Here is a 22,608-nt window from a genome sequence, read left to right as displayed (position 1 = left end):
CCTGGGTTCTAATCCCCCCTCTTCAGCCTGCAGCAGGCAGAAGGGCCTTGCACAAGTTTCTGCACTGTTTGGGGCCTCATTTTCCCTATATGCAGCATTTGTCAGCTTATGGGAAAAAATCCCTAAAGTTCTCTGTAAAAGGCATGTCCCCACGAGGGAAGGGTTTTGAGTGACCAGTAGAACCAGGCTGCAGTAGGAGGGGTGTGGAGGGAAGATGGTCCCATGGCGTTGACCCAGGTCTGCTCCTTCTGGTCACTGGCTGCCCCACCTCCTCCTCTTCTTCCTCGTCCAGCTGTTAAGCAGCAAGAGGCACCTGGGCTGGTGGCCAAGGACCATCCAAGGGAGGACTCTCTTTTCCTGGGACAGACTCACTGAGGGTGAGAAGGAGCTCCAAGAATGGGCATGTTTCACAGATGGGGAGACTGAGGCCAAGGGAGGGGTGGGTTAGAGGTTCCAAAGGCGAGCTGGCTCCTGAGGCAGCCCTGGTTCCCCTTGCCCGCCCGTCCACCCCTCAAGGCCCATAGCCCCTCTCATGAGCTCAGGGAGGCTGCCTGGAGGCAGAGGCTTTGAAGAGAGAAAGGAGGAAGCAGGGCCTGGGGAGACCTGTCCTGTGGACGGACGTGGCTCTGGACATACGCCTCCCTGACTGGACAGCCTGGGCAGAGGGTACGGCCCCCAGGCAAACTCATGGCCTGGTTCTTCCTTGGGAGAGCTCTGGCCTGGGGCTGGAGCTCAGGTACCTCCGGAGATCATTTCTGACCCAAGGCTTTGAGGTTAGAGGGGTCTCATCCTGTCCTAGTTTTCAGTGGTGGGAGAGAGTTTTCCAGAACTTTTATGTTAGATTGGAAGAGGAACTCAAACAGGCATAAACAGGCCACCAATTTTTTGTAGATTCCTTTATGTTGAAATAGTTGTAAACTATTAACAAATGAATAATGAGAAAACAATTATCTGGTTAACGTATTACTTATTATATAACAATTAGTTCTGAGACAAAGTCCAATTCAAAACATATTACTGAGGATTCTATATTAGTTGACTTTAGAAATGGCATAATCCAAACATATTTTTCCATAAATTATTATTATTATTTTTTTGGCCACACTGCATGGCTTTTGGGATCTTATTTCCCCAACCAGGGATTGAACCCTCGCCTTTGGCAGTTAAAGTGTGGAGTCCTAACCACTGGACCGCCAGGGAATTCCCTCAAATAAATTTTCCTATGTAACCTCTAAAGAATTTTTCACTCCCATCATTTGGCTCTGGAAAACTTTTATGGGCAACAACATTGTTACATGAGAAAAAAAAATTAAGTACAGTTGTTAGGCACAGCTTAAAAGGGGTGATATGCACAAACTATAATAATTACAAATCAATACTTATTCAAACACACATTTGAATTTAAAACGTTCAAATAATCAGTGTTTTAGATAAATTTAAAATATGCTTCGAGAATCATTTTTAACATCTCTTTTCCTTTCTAATGCACTATGGAAAAAATTCCTTATTTCTTCAGCAGTAAGAGCCTCAAAAATGTTGTTACAAACCTGGATTCACCTTGTCCTCCTGAGAAACAAGCTGAAGAGGATTTTGGATCTGGTTAAAAATATTATCCTAAGGGAAATATCCACAGAGAGAATCCCTGTGTCTGTCTATAGGGCTTGGGGCTGGGCTGGGTGGTGGGTCCAGGAAAGTCCACACAACTATGGACAGGGGGTGACTCAGAGGGGCTCTAACCAGTGTTCTAATCATTGGAAGACCGGGGTTGAGAGGGGTGGCAGATCCTGAATGGTCCGAATCATTTTAAACTTGGCCCTCCTTGATGGAACTCTTTGAGAAACAAGGAGTTTTCTGGATAGTGTTTGTCCTTGAAACAAATGAATCACCTCATTCAGTGTTTCAAAAAAATTCACTGTCTCTTGGTTACAGGCTACCAACAGTTAGAATATCTTAATGCATAGGAAAACTTTAAGTTCTCTGTTACTGGAAATGCTTTAACAAACTGTATCAGCTTATGATAATGTCAATATCATTTGTTCATTCAATTGCTTTTTCCCATCTACTCTCTCTTTAGGCAAAATTTGATTAACGAATTTTTACTACCCATCAGTCATCTGTTTTGGACTCAAACTGTCCATAATTGGCTGCGAAATACAGGTGTGTGTATCGATACATGGGATGTAACTATAAAGTCGCACGTTGAATTGTTACAGGTGGAAGTGAGTTCCGCAACTCTAGAGCTATACTGAATGAGACCTGTTTATACTTACCAACATTCACTCATTAAAAAAAAATATATATATATATATATGTGTGTGTATATATATATATATCTTTCACCCTGTAGAATCCTTTCTTTCTAACATCTTTTCAGCCAGTCCTGCCAATCAGATAAGAAACACTACAAGATTGGGAGATAAAACCTTTTTAAAACAAGTTTCCTAATAGAAATTAATTTTTAAAAGTCTACTTTTAAAGCAGCAGTTAGAAACTTTTTTCTTGTAACACATCAGTAATACTGTTACATCCAATTGTGGATTTAAATAAGTTTAGCAGTTTCTTATCTCTTTAAAAAATAATACAGATTTCTGTGTTATTTAATGGCTTCTCCATTCTTCCAATTCCAAGGAATACAAAGGTCTCCATCCTGCATAACAGAGTAAAAATGTGAAATGCAGAGGTGCATCCCTTGTAGATAAGGCAGTGATTGTTCTAGAAGTCTCTTACAACAATCCACCATTTGTATACTTGAAACGCTGGGCTCCTTATAAAACTTTTCCAGAGAAAATTTCTTCGTGGAAGCCTGCATCAATTCGTTTTCAATGACTTTCAACCTGTTAGGTTGAAAACAAACATGATTGCCACAAGCTATAACCAAATAAAAGAACATAAAATGTAAAAAACATTTTTGTATATTGGGCCATAACTTTCTACTCTCAACACTGAAAATGGTATCCACAAAGGCCAAATTATATGCTCAGAAGACTGTCCATGGGTATCTTGTAGCACCTATTATTTCCACATGTATCTCTAAGTATTTGTTAAGTTTTTTTAGCAGTAATGGGGTAAAGATAATTAATACAATAATTTTTTTGGCTTTTAAAAAATTTTTATTTTTTATTTAAGTTTAATTTCTAATTAAAAAATGTTTTTAATTGAGGTATAGTTGATTTACAATGTTGTGCTAGCTTCTGGTGTACAGAGAAGTGATTCAGTTATACATACATATATCTACTCTTTGTCAGATTCTTTTCCCTTATAGGTTACTACAAAATATTGAGTATGGTTCCCTGGGCTCTACAGTAGGTCCTTGTTGTCTAATTAATACATAATTCAGAAGCCTCTTATCCCGCCTCCAGGAGCAGCTGTTGGTGACTGAGAAAAGCAGGAAGCTGAGAGCACCACCGGCAGCTTCAGGAGGCCCTACAGTCCAACCCTGACCCGGGCAGGAGCGACTTCTGGAGATTCCTGAAAAAACCCCAGGACCAGGGGCTGGAGGAGGCCGCCCTTCCCACTCTCTCCCCACCAGGGCACAGGTTCTGTCTTCCGCCTGACAAGGGTAAGACACAGGCGCTGCAAGTCAGGCAACCTGGAGAAAGTCGTGCAGGGGCTGGAAGGACAGGACCCAGACGTTAGCTGAGAACAGTGGTCTTTACACGGCTCAGCAAGCCGAGGGTGGTGCAGAGGTGCTCTGAGGGCCCTCGTGGGTATGGACGGCCTCTAGTTCCTTTCCTCTTCAACTGGAGCACCTGCCAACCTTGATCTTTCTTTATCAACTGGGTTTCCACTTGAGAATCCACTTTATAAAGAGAGATGCAGCTCAAAGTGTCTGAAAACCACTGTCTCAGAACAGGCTTCATCTAAGGCAAGAAGGCTGCCTAACCAGCACCGCGTGGCTGCGATGCAGGCGGCCGGACTAAGGAGGGACCGCGGCGCAGGGAGAGGAGAGAAGGCGGCGGGGAGGGGGGAGGCTCAGCCGGGCCGGGGCAGACGGCTGCAGAGGGCCCAGGCCGAGGGGGCAGGCGTGACGGGACCAGCAGCAAATGGTTTCTTTACCCTCCGTGTTGGAGGGGACAGGGATGAAGGCTCCGGAGCCCAGAGCCAGAAGGAGGCCAGGGAAGCATGAGCATCAGTGGATCCAGTCGGTGAGTATTGACTGAAGCCTCCCAAGTGCCAGGCCCCGACCCCGGCACTAGAGCGAACAAAATAGACAAAGCCTCTGCCCTCATGAAGCTCACATGCTGTTTGGGGGGGGGAAAGACAGTAAATGAACAAGGAAAACAGCGTGTCATAGGGAGATGGGCGGCAGGTGGGAGGGATGAGGGGAAGCTGCCGGGTGGCAGGGGAGCTGAGACCTGAGGCTGGGAAGGGGCGGAGCCTGAAGCCATTGGGGAGAAGGGCTCCAGGCAGGGGCAGAGCGCAGGTCCTTGAGGAGGTAAGAAGCTCCTCTGGCAGGAGCAGCAGGAGTGAGGGCAGCGTCTTGGGAGGCGAGTTCAGGGGGCCGATGGCAGGGCCTCGCAGGCAGGAGCACATCTGGGCTCTATAAGGACCACTCCCTCCGGCTGCTCGGCTGAGAATCCACTGGGCGGGGGCGTGCATGCGGAGGCGTGGACACCGGACAGGGCATCACAGGATGATGGACGCTGGGACCCGGGCGCAGCGGGAAAGGACACGAGACGGGCGGGGTTCTGGAGAGACGGAGAAGGTGGAGCTGAGAGGTCTGCCGGCCGGGATGTGGGGAATGAGGAAGCAGGACAGGAATCAAGATGAATCACGGGGTTTGATTTACCTCAGCAACTGGTGGATGAAACGCTCAAAAACTAAAATACCTGATTTTTATTTCTTTTTAGTTTCCTTCCTTAAAAATCTACTGGCACTATTTCAAAGCTATAGAACGCCCAGTGCGAAAACAGAAAAAGCAGCAGATACGATGTAGCGAGGTCATCAGGCCTCATAATGGAGGGTAGGTGAGACTTACAATTCATTAATTAATTAATTTATTTCTGGTTTATCCTTCAGTGCTTATTATTATTTTTTTAATTATTTTTTTTATTTTTTTTATGGCTGTGTTGGGTCTTCGTTTCTGTGCGAGGGCTTTCTCCAGTTGCGGCGAGCGGGGGCCACTCTTCATCGCGGTGCGCGGGCCTCTCACCGTCGCGGCCTCTCTTGTTGCGGAGCACGGGCTCCAGATGCGCAGGCTCAGTAGTTGTGGCTCACGGGCCCAGTCGCTCCGTGGCATGTGGGATCTTCCCGGACCAGGGCTCGAACCCGTGTCCCCTGCACTGGCAGGCAGATTCTCAACCACTGCGCCACCAGGGAAGCCCAGTGCTTATTATTTTTAAAGATTTTATTGGGGTCTAGTTGATTTACAACATTGTTAGTTTCAGGTGTAAAGCAAAGTGATTCAGTTATACATACACATATATTCTTTTCTCATATAGATTATCACAGAATATTCAGTAGAGGTCCCAGTATTATACACTAGGTACTTGTTGTTTATCTATCTTACATGTAGTAGTGTGTGTATGTTAATCCCAAGTTCCTGATTTATTCCTCCCCCCCCAGTGTTTCCCCTTGAGTAACCATAACTTTGTTTTTGAAGTGTAAGTCTGTTTCTGTTGTGTAAGTTCATTTGCATCATTTTTTAAAAATTAGATTCCAAATATGAGTGATAATCATGTTTGTCTTTCTCTGTCTGACTCACTTCACTGAGTGTGATCATCTCCAGGTCCATCCATGTTGCTGCAAATGACATTATTTCGTTCTTTATTATGGCTGAGTAATATTCCACTGTATACATGGACCACATCTTCTTTATCCATTCCTCTGTTGATGGACATTTAGGAGGCTTCCATGTCTTGGTTATTGTAAGTAGTGCTGCAATGAACATTGGGGTGCATGTGTCTTTTCAAATTATGGTTTTCTCCAGATATGCCCAGGAGTGGGATTGCCAGATCATATGGTAGCTCTATTCTTAATTTTTAAAGAAACCTCCATAATGTACTCCATAGTGGCTGTTACCAGTTTCCATTCCCACCAGCAGCTTAGGAGGGTTCCCTTTTCTCTGCACCCTCTCCAGCTACTATAGTTTGTAGACTTCTGGGTAATGGCCATTGTGACCAGTGCAAGGTGAGACCTTGTTGCAGTTTTGATTTGTGTTTCTCTAATAATTAGGGATGTTGAGCATCTTGTCATGTTTTTTTTTTTTAAACAGTGTGGATAAAAGTTACCTCTTGAAATTGGCTTCTTGAAATAACTGCACTGATTTGAATTCTTTTTCGGTTACTTATCCCAGGACATTTCTTGAGGACAGGTGTTACTTATTTACAGCCCTGCAGGCCTTGTGAGTATTAAGACCTCGGCAGGTGTCACATCCCTAGAGCCTGAGCAGGCTTGGATCCCAAGGATGGACTGTCCTGGGGCTGAGGGAGCTGGGGAGGATCTGCCAGCAAATGAGCCCCTCCTTGGCCCTCTAGTGCCTGGTCCCCTCTGGATGCGACCACAATCTCCAGATCCAGGCAGGCCCTCCTACAGCTACACCAAGCCCACTGCACCCAAAGGATGGTGGACTCTCTGGGCTGGAAGAGCTTTGAAAAGTCACCTGGTCTCCACATCTCCTAGTGGTCTGTAGAGTCGCCCCGCCTCCGGAGGACAGCACACTCAGCAGGGCGGTTTTGCAGGGGTTGGGTATTGTCTGGGGGGGAAGGGGAAGGGGGAAGGGGCAGTGAGACAAAAGCTCTTGGGTGTTTGTTCTGGCACATTCCACTGTAATTTACAACCCAGAAACGAGTTTCCCTAAGGCTCTGGGTGCCCAAGGCAGCAGAGCTGGCATGAAGAAATCCTGCCGCCTTGTGGCCATTTTCCAGAAAAACAAGTTAAAAACCAGTGCTGATGGGCACTTAATAGTCACAAGGCCTGGGGGGGCTGTAAATGACACCTGCCCTCAAGAAATGTCCTGGGGTTGGTAATCGCAAAATAATTCAAACAGGGCAGACTTTCCAGAAGCCAATTTCAAGAGGTAAATTTTACACTGTTGAAAAAAAAGGCACATGAAAAGATGCTCAACATTGGTAACTTTTAAAAAAAAATTTTTCTTAATTTTTTAACATCTTTATTGGAGTATAATTGCTGTACAATGTTGTGTTAGTTGCTGCTGTGTAACAAAGTGTATCAGCTATACGTATACATATATCCCCATATCCCCTCCCTCTTGCATCTCCCTCCCACTCTCCCTATCCCACCCTGCTAGGTGGTCACAAAGCACCGAGTTGATCTCCCTGTGCTATGCGGCTGCTTCCCACTAGCTATCTATTTTACATTTGGTAGTGTATATATGTCCATGCCACTCTCTCACTTCGTCCCAGCTTACCCTTCCTCCTCCCCGTGTCCTCAAGTCCATTCTCTACCTCTGCATCTTTATTCCTGTCCTGCCCTTAGGTTCTTCAGAACCATTTTTTTTTTTTAGATTCCATATATATGTGTTAGCATATGGTATTTGTTTTTCTCTTTCTGACTTACTTCACTCTGTATGACAGACTGTAGGTCCATCCACCTCACTACAAATAACTTAATTTCGATTTTATATAGCTGAGTAATATTCCATTGTATATATGTGCTACATCTTCTTTATCCATTTATCTGTCGAACATTGCTAATTATTAGAAAGATGCAAAGCAAAACTACAATGAGGTGCCACCTCGCACCAGTTGGAATGGCCATCATCAATAAATGCTGGAGAGGCCATGGAGAAAAGGGAACTCTCCTATGTCGTTGGTGGGAATGGACATCAGTAACAGCCACTATGGAGAATAGTATGAAGGTTCCTTAAAAAAACTAAAACTAGAGCTATAATATGATCCGGCAATCCCACTGCTGGGGCGTATATCCACAGAAAACCATAATTCGAAAAGCCACATACACCCCAACGTTCATTGCAACACTATTTACAATAGCCAAGACATGGAAGTAACCTAAATGTCCATAGACAGAGGAATCGACAAAGAAGATGTGGTACACACACAGAATGGAATATCAGTCATCCATTAAAAAGAACAAAATAATGCCATTTGCAGAAACATGGATGGACCCAGAGACGATCATACTAAGGGAAGGAAGTCAGAGAAAGACAAATATGATATCACTTACATGTGGAATCTAAAGAAAAAATGATTCAAATGAACTTATTAACAACACAGAAACAGACTCATAGTGTTTGAAAACAAACTTATGGTTAGAAAAGGTAACGACACAAACACAAATGCTCACCGACCAATCAAGAAGCAGGCTATTTGTTCAATAGGATCTGGCCAGGAACTGTCACCAATTCCACAAGTGAAACAGATATGTGACTCCTTCACTTATTTGATGCATAAAATGACCCCATCATCTCCTGGGAAACGGATCATGTCCACAGCCCTCCTGCGTGGCCACCCTTTCTCTGTTTCACATCCTAGGCTTTTTAAACAAGCAATTTGTGTAGATCGAGGCGAGAACAGGCAGCGAGGCCAGAGAAGTAAGTAACCAGAGGGGGGCCCCCAGCAGCACACTCGGACAATCACCCCGGTCCTCCGCCCACCAGGCTCCTGCCCCCGCCCTCCTTACCCTCCTCCCTGGACACGTCAGCTCGTCCTCCTCGGCCACAGCCTCTGCTTCCTGTTCCCTTCCCAGAGCATCAGCCTCGGCTCCTCTCACGCGTGACCCCTCTCCGTCCACCACCCCTGACGCTGAGGGCACTTGCGTCTCCTGCGAGCCTGGGGACCAGGCCTTCATCTTTCTACCAGTGGCGCCTTTCACAGCTTCCGATCCGCAACGGTCACAGCAAGTGACGGCTGCATGAATGAATGAATCCTCGCTAGCCAAACCTCCTTAGGCCACGTCTTTAGGAAAACCGCCCTGTTTTGAATATAATACTCTTCCCTTTCTTCATAGTAGATCCATGAAACATCATCAACACTATCTTACTGCCTACAAAACTACTGACTACAACAGGATTCCTTCAAGGATACAAATGGCATAGAGACAGCACTGCTTATGAACCAAAAACCTTTTTCACTTTAAGATCTCTTCTCAATTTAATGACAGTGCAGACGAGGCTTGTTTTCTAGCAGCAGATTTCAAAATTTTAAATAGTGAAGATTCCAGTTAATCAAGTAGTAACTTAGTTTCCCCCCCTTGTTGCCACCCTTTTCCATCTGCACAGTTTCTTTCTGATACTCTTTTCATTCTGCTCCTGAGTTGACTTTTATATTAACAAGCCCTGCTTCTCAAATTGAAGCACATGGTGGGAATGCAGCTGAGGTTATTACACTGAGAAAACAGCCACATCCAACCCCTGGCACCACCGGGGGGATAAATAAATGTTACTCCTAAGTGACATGCAGTTTAATATAGTCGATTTCCTAAGTTCAATACAGTTTTAATTTCCCATACTTATGAGTTCTGACTACTTGAATATTTTTAACGATTAGACGGAATGGTAAGACAGGAAGAGGGCTAAGGGAACTCACTCTTCTTTTCTTTTCATGTTCTCTCTTGCCTGTTGGGCTTTGGTGAGAATAAACCACTGGAGGTTTGCTGGGTCACAGAGGATCGGAATGTTAAAATGCCCAAGTTCGTGCAAACTGGGAGCATATCTGTCACTGTAATAAAGCATACGTAAAAGGAAAAATCAGCGACCTCTCCACCCCCCTTCCACCCCCAAAGAAACGATTTTCTTAGTCTGATTAATGGAAAAGGAACTCATCAAGAAAATCCACTTTAAAGGTACAGTAAGTCCCCTACATATGAACGAGTTCCGTTCCAAGAGTGCGTTCCTAAGTCCAATGTGTTCGTAAGTCCAACAAGTTAGCCTAGGTACCCAACTAACACAACTGGCTATATAGCACTGTACTGTAGTAGGTTTATAATACTTTTCACACAAATACTACATAAAAAACAAACACTTGAAATAAAGATACGGTACTACTGTACTCTCTACAGTACTGTACAGTGAAGTACACAAAAGCACAACCACTTGTAGAGGATGCACGCATGTGACAATGTACAGCAGACACATGAACTAACTTATGAGATTGGACATGTCAACGCACGTTTGCACCTTTGAAAGTTTGCAGCCTGAAGGTTCATATGTAGTGGACTTCCTGCATAGCAGAATTGATTTGAAGTGTTGCTGTCCCCAAAGAGACACACTATCAGGATGACCACACCCTTCCCGGCCCTGTGACCTTCCTCGTCTGTAAGATGGGGGTAGTAACCCACTCCATGGTGAGGTTGTGAGAGCTAAAGAGATAATGCATTTAAGTACCAAGCATGGTGCCTGATATGCACACTGTTGATTTCACAGTAGTTTAATCCTATAAAGTTTTCCACAGGACTGATTTGCCCTGTAAGTGGCAATATATTTACACAATGTTTTAGAGACTCAATCTTTCAATCCTCTCATGTTGGCTTTTCTCATGTGTAAAAGAGTGTTGCCAACAGAGGTGGTGACATTCCTTTCTTTAATTAATTCCTAAGAATCACACGTGGAAATACAAAACAATTTCATGCATGGACACACACAGCCCATCTGAGTGAATGAATAAAAGTAATTGTTTTAGATACTTGCCTGTTAAGGATCATTTGCAAACCACGCAAACTTCGAGGGTGAAAAGGTATTCGACTTTTCAAGAGTCTATTATAGAACACGTCGAGAAGAGAGTAATATTCTTCAAGTGTCAACACTGGCTGGAATTCTTCGATATAAACAACTTGGATGCCACCTAGAAGATAGCTTATTTGGTCCTCCAAAAGCATCAGCCTCCTCTGCAGGTCAAAATAACTCGGTAATCTTTCAAAAAGCTACAGTATTTTTTTTTTAAAAGAAAAGGGAAGGAATATTTAGTTTTATGGTACTTTAATAGTCCAAGTTTAGGACTTCGATAAATGGTATTGAGAAATTCTAACAAGAAAATTATAAATTATTTTCCTAAAGGAAAGTTCAAGTAAGCAATAAGAAAAAAGCTATGGAATGCTGGAAATATTAATTTCCAAAACAAACCACTGTAAATCTTAGGAACTTTTAGCTAGGAATTGAAGAGATTGCAGAAGGAAAGAAATATGTTCCAAATAAAAATAAGTCTTAAATACTAACATTTAAATATTCAGGTAAGAATCTCAAATTAGGTTAGAAAGATTAAATGGTATAATAAAGAAGGGTTTTAGAAATAAAGTCTACATATTTCAATTCCAAGTCTATTCCTTCAGAATTTCCCTTAATTCAACTAAATTCAATTATGGAGCACCTACCATGTACTTAAGTACTAAACTGGGTCCTTGGAATATAGAGATTATAAGAATTTGTGTCCCTGTTTGCCAGGGCTTATGGGCAGGGTGCAGGGAAACAAAACAAGAATCAGAATTCAGTGTACCAAAAGTGCCACATCAGGGTGAAGGGACTGGAGGGTCAAGGAAAGGTTTCTAAAGACGTCTAATGTAACCAATATGAAAAGATAATGAGGATTTAGAGAAGGTTAGACACATTACTAATTATTAGAGAAATGCAGATCCAAACTACAATGAGGTACCACCTCACATTGGTCATAATGGCCATCATCAAAAAGTGTACAAATACCAAATGCTGGAGAGCGTGTGGAGAAAAGGGAACCCTCCTACACTGTTGGTGGGAATGTAAGTTGCTGCAGCCACTATGGAGAACAGTATGGCGGTTCCTTAAAAAACTAAAAATAGAGTTGCTATATGATCCAGCAATCCCACTCCTGGGCATATATCCAGACAAAACTATAACTTGAAAAGATATATGCACCCCAATATTCATAGCAGCACTATTTGCAGTACCCAAGACATGGAAACAACCTAAATGTCTATTGACGGATGGATAAAGCAGATGTGGTCTATATATACAATGGAATATTACTCAGCCATAGAAAAGAACGAAACAGTGCCATATGCAGCAACATGGATGAACCTAGAGATGACCAAACTAAGTGAAGTAAGTCAGACAGAGAAAGACAAATACCATATGATATCACGTATATGTGAAATCTAAAATATGACAGAAATGAACTTATCTACGAAGCAGAAACAGACTCACAGACACAGAAAACAAACTTATGGTTACCACAGGGGGAAGGAGGTGGGGGAGGAATAAATTAGGAGTTTGGGATTAGCAGATACAAACTACTACATATAAAATAGATATACAACAAGGTCCTCTTGTATAGCACAGGGAACTATATTCAATATCCTGTAATAAACCGTAATGGAAAAGAATATGTATATGTATGTATAACTGAATTACTTTGCTGTATACCAGAAATTAATACAACATTGTAAATCAACTATATTTCAATTAAAAAAAAAAGGAAGAGAGAAGGTTAGCTGCATGTGGGAAAGTTTCAGGGAAAGAAAAAAGCATGTGCAAACCTGGAAGCACCAATAGGGACAAAGCAGGTTCAAAAACAAGGAGTTTGGTGTGGCTGGAGGGTGGCACACGTGGCCTACGTGGAAGGAGGCGAGGCTGAAGAGGCAGGTGTCGCTGGATCGGGGAAGGACCTGTGTCCTACATTACGGACTCAGATTTTATACAGAAAGTTGCAGTTATATTAGAGGAGTTGAAAGACATCAAAAAGTCCGCTATAATAAAAGCAATAGCAGTATAAAAATTCTACAAAGTATTTATAATATACTTCTAACACTTTCTGAAAAACAATTTTACTACATACTTTTCAATTTTTCTCTCAACGAGTTATTCATGTGTAAATGGTAGCTACGTTTTAAACACCTTTAATTTTGAGATAACTGTAGATTCACACGTCTTTCACCCAGTTTCTCCAAAGGTGACATCTTGCAAAACTATATACAATCACAACCAGGAAACGGACACGGCTACAGTCCACTAACCTTGTTCAGATTTCATCAGTCTTACTTGCACTCGTGTGTATTTAATCATATACAGATTTATCACACGTAGAGATTCATGTGACACGACCACAGTCAAGACATAGAAGAGTTCCATCACAAGGATCCCCTCTGCTGCACTTCCATAGCCACAGAAACCTCTGCTCTCCCACCCCCTGACCCCTGTTTAAACCACTCATCTGTTCTTTCTATAATTTTATTATTTGAAGAATGTTATATAAATGGAATCATACAACATGTATTCTTGTGAGATTGACTTTTTTCACTTTGTACAGTGCCCTTGAGAGCCACCCAAGCTGTGGCCTGTATCAGCAGTTCATTCCTTCTTAACACCGAGTGGTGTTCTGTTGCATCCATGTGCCAAGGTTTGTGTCACCATTCAAACACTGGAGGGTATTAGGGTTCTTCCTAGTTTTTTGCTCTCACGAACATTTGTGTACAGTTTTGGTGTGAATATAATTTTTCATTTCTCTCGTATAAATGCCCAAGAGGGCAGCTGCCAAACCACATGGTAAACACGTGTTTACTATTATAAGAAACTGCCAGACTCTTTGCCAGAGTGCCTGTGCCATTTTACATTCTCAACAGGAATGGATGAGTGATCCAGTTTTTCTGCATCCTCACCAGCGTTTGGTGGTGTCATTTTTCAGTTTAGCCATTCTGACAGGTGTGCAGTGACATCGCATCGCATTTCCCTATGGTTTTTCATGTGCTTATTCGTCATCTGTATGTCCTCTTCTGTGACATATCTGTTCATGTTCTTTGCCCATTTTCTAATTGTTTATTTTTTTACTGTTGAGCTTTGAGAGTCCTTTATATATTTAGATACAAAGACTTTGTCAGGTAGGTGGTTTGCAAATATTTTCTACCAGATATTTGATTTGAACAGATATTTCACCAAAGAAGATATATGGATGGCAAAAAAGCACATGAAAAGATGCTCACCACCATTCATCATTAGAGAAATGCAAATTAAACCCACAGTGAGACAGAACCACACACCTCTTAGAGTGGCTAAAATTAAAAAGATGACCATAGCAAGTGTTGGCAGTTTCTTAAAAAGTTAAAATACCCTAACATATCTGGCCATTCCACTTTTAGGTATTTACCCAAGAGAAAAGGAAATATACGTCCATATAAACTTTGTAGATAAATGTTCATAGCTTTATTTCTAGTAGCCAAAAGCTGACATAACCCAACATCCATCAATAAGTGAATGGATAAACAAACTGGTATATCCATATGATGGAATACTACGTGGAAATAAAAAGCAATAAGTACACGCAATAGCATGGATGAATCTCAAATTATGCCGAATGAAAGAAATCAGATCCTAACCCCAACATACTCTGTGATTCCACTTATATAAAACTCTAGAAATATAAACTAATCTATAGTGACAGAAAGCAGACCAGTGGTTGCTTGGGCAGGGGGTGGTGGATGGAAGAGAGGGTTTACAAGGGACATGAGCATTCTTTTGTGGGTGACGGATGTGTTCACTATCCTGATTATGGTAATGGTTTCACGGGTATTTACATATGTCACATCTCATCAAATTATACCCACTAAATACGTGCAGTTTATTGTAAGTCAATTATACCACAGTAAATCTGCTAAAAACAAAACAAACAAAACAACAGAATGAAGGCCTTTAGGCTATGCTTCAGAAAAGACTATAAAATTTCCAAATAAAAACGGACTTAAAAATCAGTCCTCTAAGAATTTAAACTACAAAATATTAAGCAGCTGATCTGCAAACAGATGATTCAAATTTTTTTTAGTTTACTGACATATCAGCATAGTTTCAAACAAAAGTATGTCGATGACAAATGAGAGATTTTTTTTGTTTTTAAGCTTTTTCTTACTTTTGCCCAGTGATGATGGACATCCATTGTTCCCAGCATCACATGGCCCACTGCACTCATCCCGGACCGGTCTGTAAATATTATTGTACGTCCTGATGGTAAAACACAAACCTTTGGTCACTGCCCAGAGAGGCTTCATTCTTTCAGCACTGTGCAAATAATTCTGTAAATTTCATGTATCAACTCAGGATTAAATTTGGTAGAAACTTAAAGCCTAATTTTATGTCACTGTTTAAGTCAAAGGAACAGATTTTAAAATTCAGCTGATATAAAGTCACATCTATCAATACAAAGACTTTCAACACTTAGCTTCCCTCTAGAATTTACAGATGTGTATAGCTGTTAAGGGATGTGGATTTCGGAAGTGAATGGAAATTGTTTACCTTTTGTATTTTTAAGGCTTTCCAAGTTCTGCTGGGCTAAGCGGCCTAAACTGTGCAGCTGGCTGCAGCGGTGGGCGATGCCCCAGCTCCTCTGCCACCTGGTCCAACAGAGCACACGGCCCATTAACACCCGTGTCCCCCCAGAGGGAGGCACACACGCGCCCCCACTGCTTGACTCCCGGGAAAGCCGAGGAGTTGCTTTCTCAAGGAGACACACAACATGTTCCCAAACTAACTCATGTTTCAAGAAGCAGCCAAATGGGAAATGAATCGCTTACCAGAGGGTAAAAACCTTAGCACTATATTCAGCTATCCAAAGACTTAAAACAAGCAAATACACTGTGTTGTTTCTCTTAAAATAAGAGGATGAAATGGGGAAAACTTTGACAAAGATCTTTTCCTTCTTTACATTGTTCAATGACGATGATGTTGTCTTAGACTGAAGTTCCAACTAGGAATTCCAGTTTGGTTTATCAGAATTTTTTTAATCATATTCTAGAGAAAATGATTTTTACGACATCGTGTAATCTCCTCATTTTATAGATGAACGTTATTACATCTCAGTGACAAAATGGAACTTGACATTCACATGATGTCACAGAGGCGCTTCTGTGTATGCGTAAAGAGCACCGGTATTAAGTGGTGTCAGAAAACCAACCTTCGAATGCTAATTCTGTGATTGACTAGCTCTGTGACCTTCAACAAGCTGCCTCTGGTCTTCCTAAGGTTTCTCTTCCTGCTTGCCCAGTGGGGACACTTCTTACAGCACAGGTGGCGTAAATCACAGGGGATGAACATGTGAAGGAGTAAGGTGCTCAACAGGCTTTCAGAAAACTTAGGTTCCTTCTTCATCCTAACACCAATTCTGACGAATGTCACTTCTGGTAAAGTGAAATCGGCTTTCAAAATTATTCCTTTAACACACAATGTCATCAGTCACAATGCTTTTGTTGTGACTGTCCTTTTGTTGGAGACTTGGTTAATTTCCCAGTAAGCCGAGACACTCATGTCCACGGTCCTCAAGTGTTCTGGTCTCGGGACCCCTTTGCACTCCTAAAAACTGAGAACCTCGAAGAGCTTTTGCTTATATGGGTTATAGCTATTGATATTTACCATAGTAAGAATTAAAGCTGAGAAATTTCTCCACTATACTGTAAAATAATGTTTATTTCTCTTTATGTTTAAGAAATCCTTTCATTTTCCTGATCCATTCTGCCTTCTCACATCTTTTAAAATTTATTTAGAAAAAGTTATTTTCATGCATATTAATTTGTTTTTTTATAAACGTTTAAGAAGGATCTTATTATTCTGTTTTTAGTTAGTGAAGTCTATGTTACTAGATTATGGAATTGGAAGGGCCCCCTCTAATCAAAGCTTGGATGTGATGAAAAGACAGCAGCTATCAGCACAAACCCAAACATCCCACACAGTCCAAGTGTAAACACTTTCCTCTGAAATTTGAATTATCTTGGACAACTATGATTTGAATACATAAGAATAGAATATATAAGTACTATCTGTATTCTGCAAGCCCAGGAAAAAGGTGCTGTTATTGTACCCAAATGGTCATTTGGTTCAATCTAAGTAAAAAGTCCTGATAATGATGGCTGAAAACAACAAAACAGGCTACAGCAAAGAGTAATAGAAGTTTAAGCTCCAGACCAGATGACAATATCTCAGGGTTTTTGTAATGCAGAGTCCCATGACTGAATCACACCACCCCCTCCTTAGGGTTGTAACAGCTGTTAAATCTATTTTTATAATAAATAAAGATTCAGCATGTATCTTTATACAACTGTGAGTTCTAAGTTTATGAAAACATTTAAAAAGTCAAGTTATAGTGACTACAGGTAATAATACTGTATTGCATTTTGAAAGGTGCTTAAAGAGTAGATCTTAAAAGTTCTCATCACAAGAAAAAAATTTTTTTGTAACTAGGTATGGTGACAGATGTTAACTAGACTTATTGTGGTGATCATTTTACAATGTATACAAATAATGAATTATGTAAAACACTTGGAACTAATGTTATATGTCAATTATACCTCAATTTAAAAAAAAGAAAAGAAAAAAAAGAAAAAAAGTCATGCTATATAACACAGAATAAAAGAATACAACATTTATTTTTGATCTCCCTTCCTCTTTTTAAACTTAAGTACCAGTCTTAAATGATTGGGAAATAATTATTTTTTATACATTATGGGCATAGGAAAAGTGTATTTTTCTTACAAGCCCATTATGTTAAAAAAAAAAAACTATTATGCTAAAAATATCAGTATCTAAACTTTACTTCACTATTTTAAACAAGAAATTCATATTGATTTTCTTACATAAACATTTGATTACTTTCATAAAAAGATAACTGAATATTTAGTGAACACAATAATTAAAGATGCAAATATTTAACTGTTAGAAACCTTTACCAAAAGGTAATACATGTTTATTTTAATCTCTAAATTAGGTTTTCTCTTCTTCATTACCTGATATCCGAGAGCTGCAATTGATGGGACAGTTCATCTTTTAAACGATCTAGTTCTTTTCTAAGTGGCAAACTATTCTTCAGCTTTTTAACAGCACTTTTCCCATTGTTATCTAACCAGGATCTAGAAAGAAAAAAACAGAGATATACACTTTGCAATACTAACTGTAATGCAAACATTTCTACTAGTGAACGATGTGTTCATTGACTTAAAGCAGCCCCAGTGTTAAACCGAGTTTGCCATCAAACATTTACCAAATTATAAGTACTGCTGCCAACTCTATTCATTTAGAGTAAATACTTCTAAAATAGGTTTCTTGGAGAACTGCCAGCATCTGTTAAATCATATTCTACTTATGACAACTTCCTTTGTCTATCAAAAAAATTCAATTTAAATTACACCCAGCCTGTTGCTAGATTTCCAGAGATGAGATGATTTTTAAAGAATTAAAGATACTTCAAACCTCACTTATGTTTACTGCACTTTTAGGCAGGCTGTACTGGACCGCCACTTGCATCGGTCATCTACAGGCGACCCTTTTCCTACTGGGGCACATGAGCAGATGATGTCCTAGTGCAGCCAGACAGGGAAAAAGTCAATTGAGAAGACGCACCTAATGGTGCTGGTGACATTCAACAGGCGGTGTTTCCTGAGGCAGGGACTTGCAGAGGTAACTCTGTGGATTCTAGCTGGGTAGACCCTGTCTCTTGCTCCATTTTTGTCTTGGTTGTCAGCACCCTGAGCTTGCCCCGCTCAGCCCCTCAGCTCTCTGTCGAAGTGCTCCTACTGGTCAGGCCTTACCAGTCTCGGTGTCTCCGTCCACACCCTCCTGTCGGGTGGGTCTGTTTGCCCCTCGGTTCCTTCCCACCCGACCAAATGCCCAGCTCTAGTCTCACCTCTCTCCACCTTTATTATTTTCCCCCGTCAACTACATCATAGGCTCAGCAGAAAGATGTTCTTTTAATTCTGCATTTCTTAGAACGTTTACCTCAATGAAGTCTTAAAAGAGAAAATAAACATCAAAGTCGGCGTAAGGATTAGATGGGGAGAGCTTTCAGACAAGAGCTGAGGGCAGCCCGGGTGGCCTGGTACCGAGCAGCACGGCCCCTTGGGAGGTTATCACTTCCTCGGTGTTGTAATGGTCATGGCACAAGGGATGCTGGCTGTCGCTCAGAGTCTCTAGTCCCCCAGGGGAGTCTGGACAAACGAGAGGCCTGGGTGGTGCCTAGGAGGCTGAATGGCTGCTGCAGAAGTAGGCAGGGCAGAGTGGCAAGGTGACTCGGGGATCAGAGGAACATTTTGGGTCCAAGATGGTAGTGGTGGAGTGGGCCCTGGGTACAGCCGTGCAAGAGAAAGCTCCAGGGGGTTAGGGGGAAAATGGTCTAAAGCACCCCATCCCCAGGCCACCTGACACCCCCTGTGGGACACCTGTCAGTGATTGATGGTCAGGTGTTAGGATAACTCTGCAGAAGGGCTCATATGTCCATCTCAAAAGTGCTTGCCAAATAAACCTTTTTAAGGTTCCGTAATTATTAAGTCACTTTAAAGGTTTGAGATGTTGTGATCTACAACCTTTAAAAAATCATCAAGTTCAGGGAACTCCCTGGTGGTCCATCGGTTAGGACTCCCGCTTCCACTGCAGGGGACACTGGGTTCTATCCCTGGTCGGGGAACTACCATCCTGCATGCTGCACAGTGTGGCCGCAAAAATAATAATAGTAATCAAGTTGAAACTCTCAGAACCAATCAACCATTATGCATGCATCAAATATTTATCCTGAAAGCCTAACAGTGTGTTGTGTTGGGAATATAAGGAAGATGCATCTAGTAAGGAATAGAGAGAGAAGCAACTGGAAGAGAATATATGAGCTTCTAGGAGAACAGAGGAAGAATTAAGTAATTCTGCCTGGAAGGTTCTATAGAGCAGGTGATATGTGACCTGAACCTGAGAGATGGATTAGAGTTTTCCAGGCAGATTAGTGAAAGGGAAGGGCATGCCAACCACGCCAGTGCACAGGGAAGTATAAGATGAACCAACGTGCCCAGATCACACGATGCCTAGAGGGAGGGGGGGTGTGAGATGAGACTGGAAAGGAACGTACGTGTGTGTGTGTGAGATTATAAAAGGTCTTGCACATTGGGGTAAGGAATTGGGACCTTTTCCTCTACCTAAAGATGTTCCACTTTTTTTTTTGGCCATACGGAGGGGCTTGCAGGGATCTTAGTTCTGGAACAAGGATTGAACCTGTGCCCCCTGCAGTGGAAGCTCGGAGCCCTAACAACTGGACCGCCAGGGAATTCCCTATATTCCACATTTTTTTGATTCACTAAATGTGTGCAGTCATTAATAATTCTTCCTACTCCCCCTTTAAGAATACTGGTAGTGATTTTATTTCTGCTTTCTGTGTGAGAAATAAAATAATATCTTACTTTATATCACGATTATTAGCTATTACAATTTTTCAACCTTTTCCTCATTTATTAAGTCATACGTGTTAATCAATTTACTTTAAATAATGTAATAGAAAGGATGACTTTTTGACAAATGAATTACCAAATGGCATACCATGTGGGGTTTGGGGACCAAATGTCTTAAACTGTAGACTGAAATATAATCTTATGATTATATATTCATGACCTGATTGTTGGAATTCTTACATTTAGTGTATAAAATTTAACTGATCTAGTTTAACAATTTTTGTGTTTTGTGTCTAAACACTGAGATGAAAATGAAGGTTCTACACATGGCATTTTCTTTCTTTCTTTTCTTTCTTTTCTTTCTTTTCTTTCTTTCTTTCTTTCTTTCTTTCTTTCTTTCTTTCTTTCTTTCTTTCTTTCTTTTCTTTCTTTCTTTCATCTATCTATCTATCTATCTATCTATCTATCTATCTATCTATCTATCTATCTATCTATCTAGATATTAGATCTATCTATAGATATAAAGACAAAGATACATGTTTCCTAGCTCTGGCCACTGAGAAGTTCAGTAGCAATTGAGACATGCACCACCCAGATCTTGGTTTCTAAAAATCATTCCCTCCTAAAAAGAACCAGAGCTTCTCGGCAAAAGGGTTCAATCAAACACTGGGCCAGGGCAAGTCCAGATGAGCCTGGAACACCTTGGTGAACCAGGAAGTAAGAGAGTTCTCAAAGAATGATGGGGACATAGGAGCCGGCTTGAAGGGATGATAAGGTTAGAAAATTGCCATTTGGCAACCATCATCATAATATGTGATTCAGGCAAAAATCATCAATGAGCACTAGAGCTAAGGGGTAAAAATTCAGTGTTAAAAGAATATTTACATAGCCCTAAGTATCTCCTCAAAAGAAACTAACTGAAGGGAAAAATAGTTCCTTTACTGGGGAAAAAACTGGGAGACACCACCTTAATCAAATGATCCAAGTTAATATCACTAGTAATGGGATAATCAACATCATATGCCTCCTATATAACACTGAAAACAACACACTTCACTTTCGGGGTATTCCTGCCGAATATGAATAACCTGACTCTAATTATGAGAAATACTAGATAAACTCAAAACACTCAAATTGAGGGACATTCTACAAAATAACAGCAAGGTAATGGAAGACAAGAAACCACTGAGGAACCATTCCTGATTAAAGGAGGTTACAGAGACTAAAGTTATGACTTATAATTTGAAAAACAATGACTTAGCCTATAAATAAGGAGAAGAGTGAATAAGTGTATGATATGAGTTAAAGCATGATTATAGCATTTCCAAATATCCTACAGAAATAATTCCAATATTGTAATTGTCCAATGTGGCATTTTGTGGACACTAAGAGGATTCAGAGCTTAGACAATGAAAGTGAAATTAAAACTTTGTGTGCAAACTTCAAATAGAAAAAATGGAAGTCTGACATTTACTAATATCTCAGTAGCTAACAGAATAGCATTTAAATGGTCTTTCCATAGTTTAATGACATGTTTTTTTCAGTGGGATAGACATTACATATGGGATAATTCTGTTTACATACAAATGGATCCTGTTGTCTCCTTGCAAATACAAATTCTATAAATGCAATACATTTTAGTTATAAAATTATTTGATAATCAGAGAATATATGCAAAATATGGAAATACTAAAAGCTACAATACAAAGTAGCATTTTGTAATTTTTTTTAGGCTGGCATATTCTTTTTACTATAGTATAAAATTAGAAAACCTTACAAATTAAACATTTCATTATAGTGTTTTTATCACTATAAAGTGATTTTACAGTAAGATAAAGCACAATTTTCTGAGAAATTCAAAATTACACAGCATGTCCTAAAATGTAGATTGAAATGTAACTGCCAGGTATAAGAAGAAAATAGATTAAATGGAGCTTTTATGACCTGATAATTCTTCTATGTTGTGTTTTTAAAAACTCAACTAATTTATTTTCATAATTTCTCTGTTTTATTTCAGCCTGCATGTCTCTGCAGAAACATAAGGAAAATTATTTGAAAGTTTACACTAAATAAAACTGTTATATTTTCTCTTTTTAACATTACATTCTGGAATATTAGCAATAACATGCTTTCAAGATTAAATTTTGATCAGGTGAATGCAATTTGTAAATCAGGTGAAGATCAGCTGGATATAAATTTGCAGAATTATCTCTATGCTCCCTCTGAACTGTGTAATTCAGCATGTGCTCCTTAGGAGTCCTCTCCTATAACTACATATGTAATAAAGATGAGGTAAACAATACAAGAATGAAAATAAAAACAAACCGTATATGGCCAAAATGACCATGGTGGTGAAGAAGTTTTGTCCTAGTTACAGCTACCCTAAATCTCCTGACTATGGGACAGTCACTCCATTCATATGATTTGAAAGCTCCCAATGGTTCAACAATTTTATAATTATTTGCAAAATAATAACAAATTTAAAAAATTAGGACTTCTCTGGCGGTCCAGTGGTTAAGACTCCGCACTTCCAATGCAGGGGGC

At 40.7% G+C, this 22,608-nt stretch overlaps 1 protein-coding gene across 8 annotated transcripts in view; it reads right to left on the bottom strand.

Moving 5' to 3' along the window:
- Positions 1-956: 956 nt before the first annotated feature.
- The window catches only part of TCAIM (T cell activation inhibitor, mitochondrial), a 38,118-nt gene continuing 16,466 nt past the window's right edge, over positions 957-22,608 (bottom strand). For 5 of the 8 annotated variants that reach the window (XM_068558884.1, XM_068558883.1, XM_068558886.1 and 2 more), the window contains exons 6-11: positions 17,647-17,769; positions 15,167-15,264; positions 14,784-14,875; positions 10,607-10,839; positions 9,507-9,638; positions 957-2,834 (exon numbers count right to left, since the gene is read on the bottom strand). In XM_068558884.1, the coding sequence (XP_068414985.1) occupies positions 2,594-2,834; positions 9,507-9,638; positions 10,607-10,839; positions 14,784-14,875; positions 15,167-15,264; positions 17,647-17,769 (919 nt within the window). In that variant the 3' untranslated portion in view covers positions 957-2,593. Of the gene's footprint in view, positions 2,835-9,506; positions 9,639-10,606; positions 10,840-12,423; positions 12,572-12,594; positions 12,634-14,783; positions 14,876-15,166; positions 15,265-17,646; positions 17,770-22,608 lie in introns of those variants that run through there. The other 3 variants (XR_011075734.1, XM_068558887.1, XM_068558888.1) reach the window with 3 other exon arrangements.

This window comes from Eschrichtius robustus, chromosome 12, assembly GCF_028021215.1.
Source record: "Eschrichtius robustus isolate mEscRob2 chromosome 12, mEscRob2.pri, whole genome shotgun sequence".
NCBI lineage: Eukaryota > Metazoa > Chordata > Mammalia > Artiodactyla > Eschrichtiidae > Eschrichtius > Eschrichtius robustus.
Note: the sequence above shows the minus strand (reverse complement) of the source record. Positions and strands in the feature narration are given on the sequence as shown.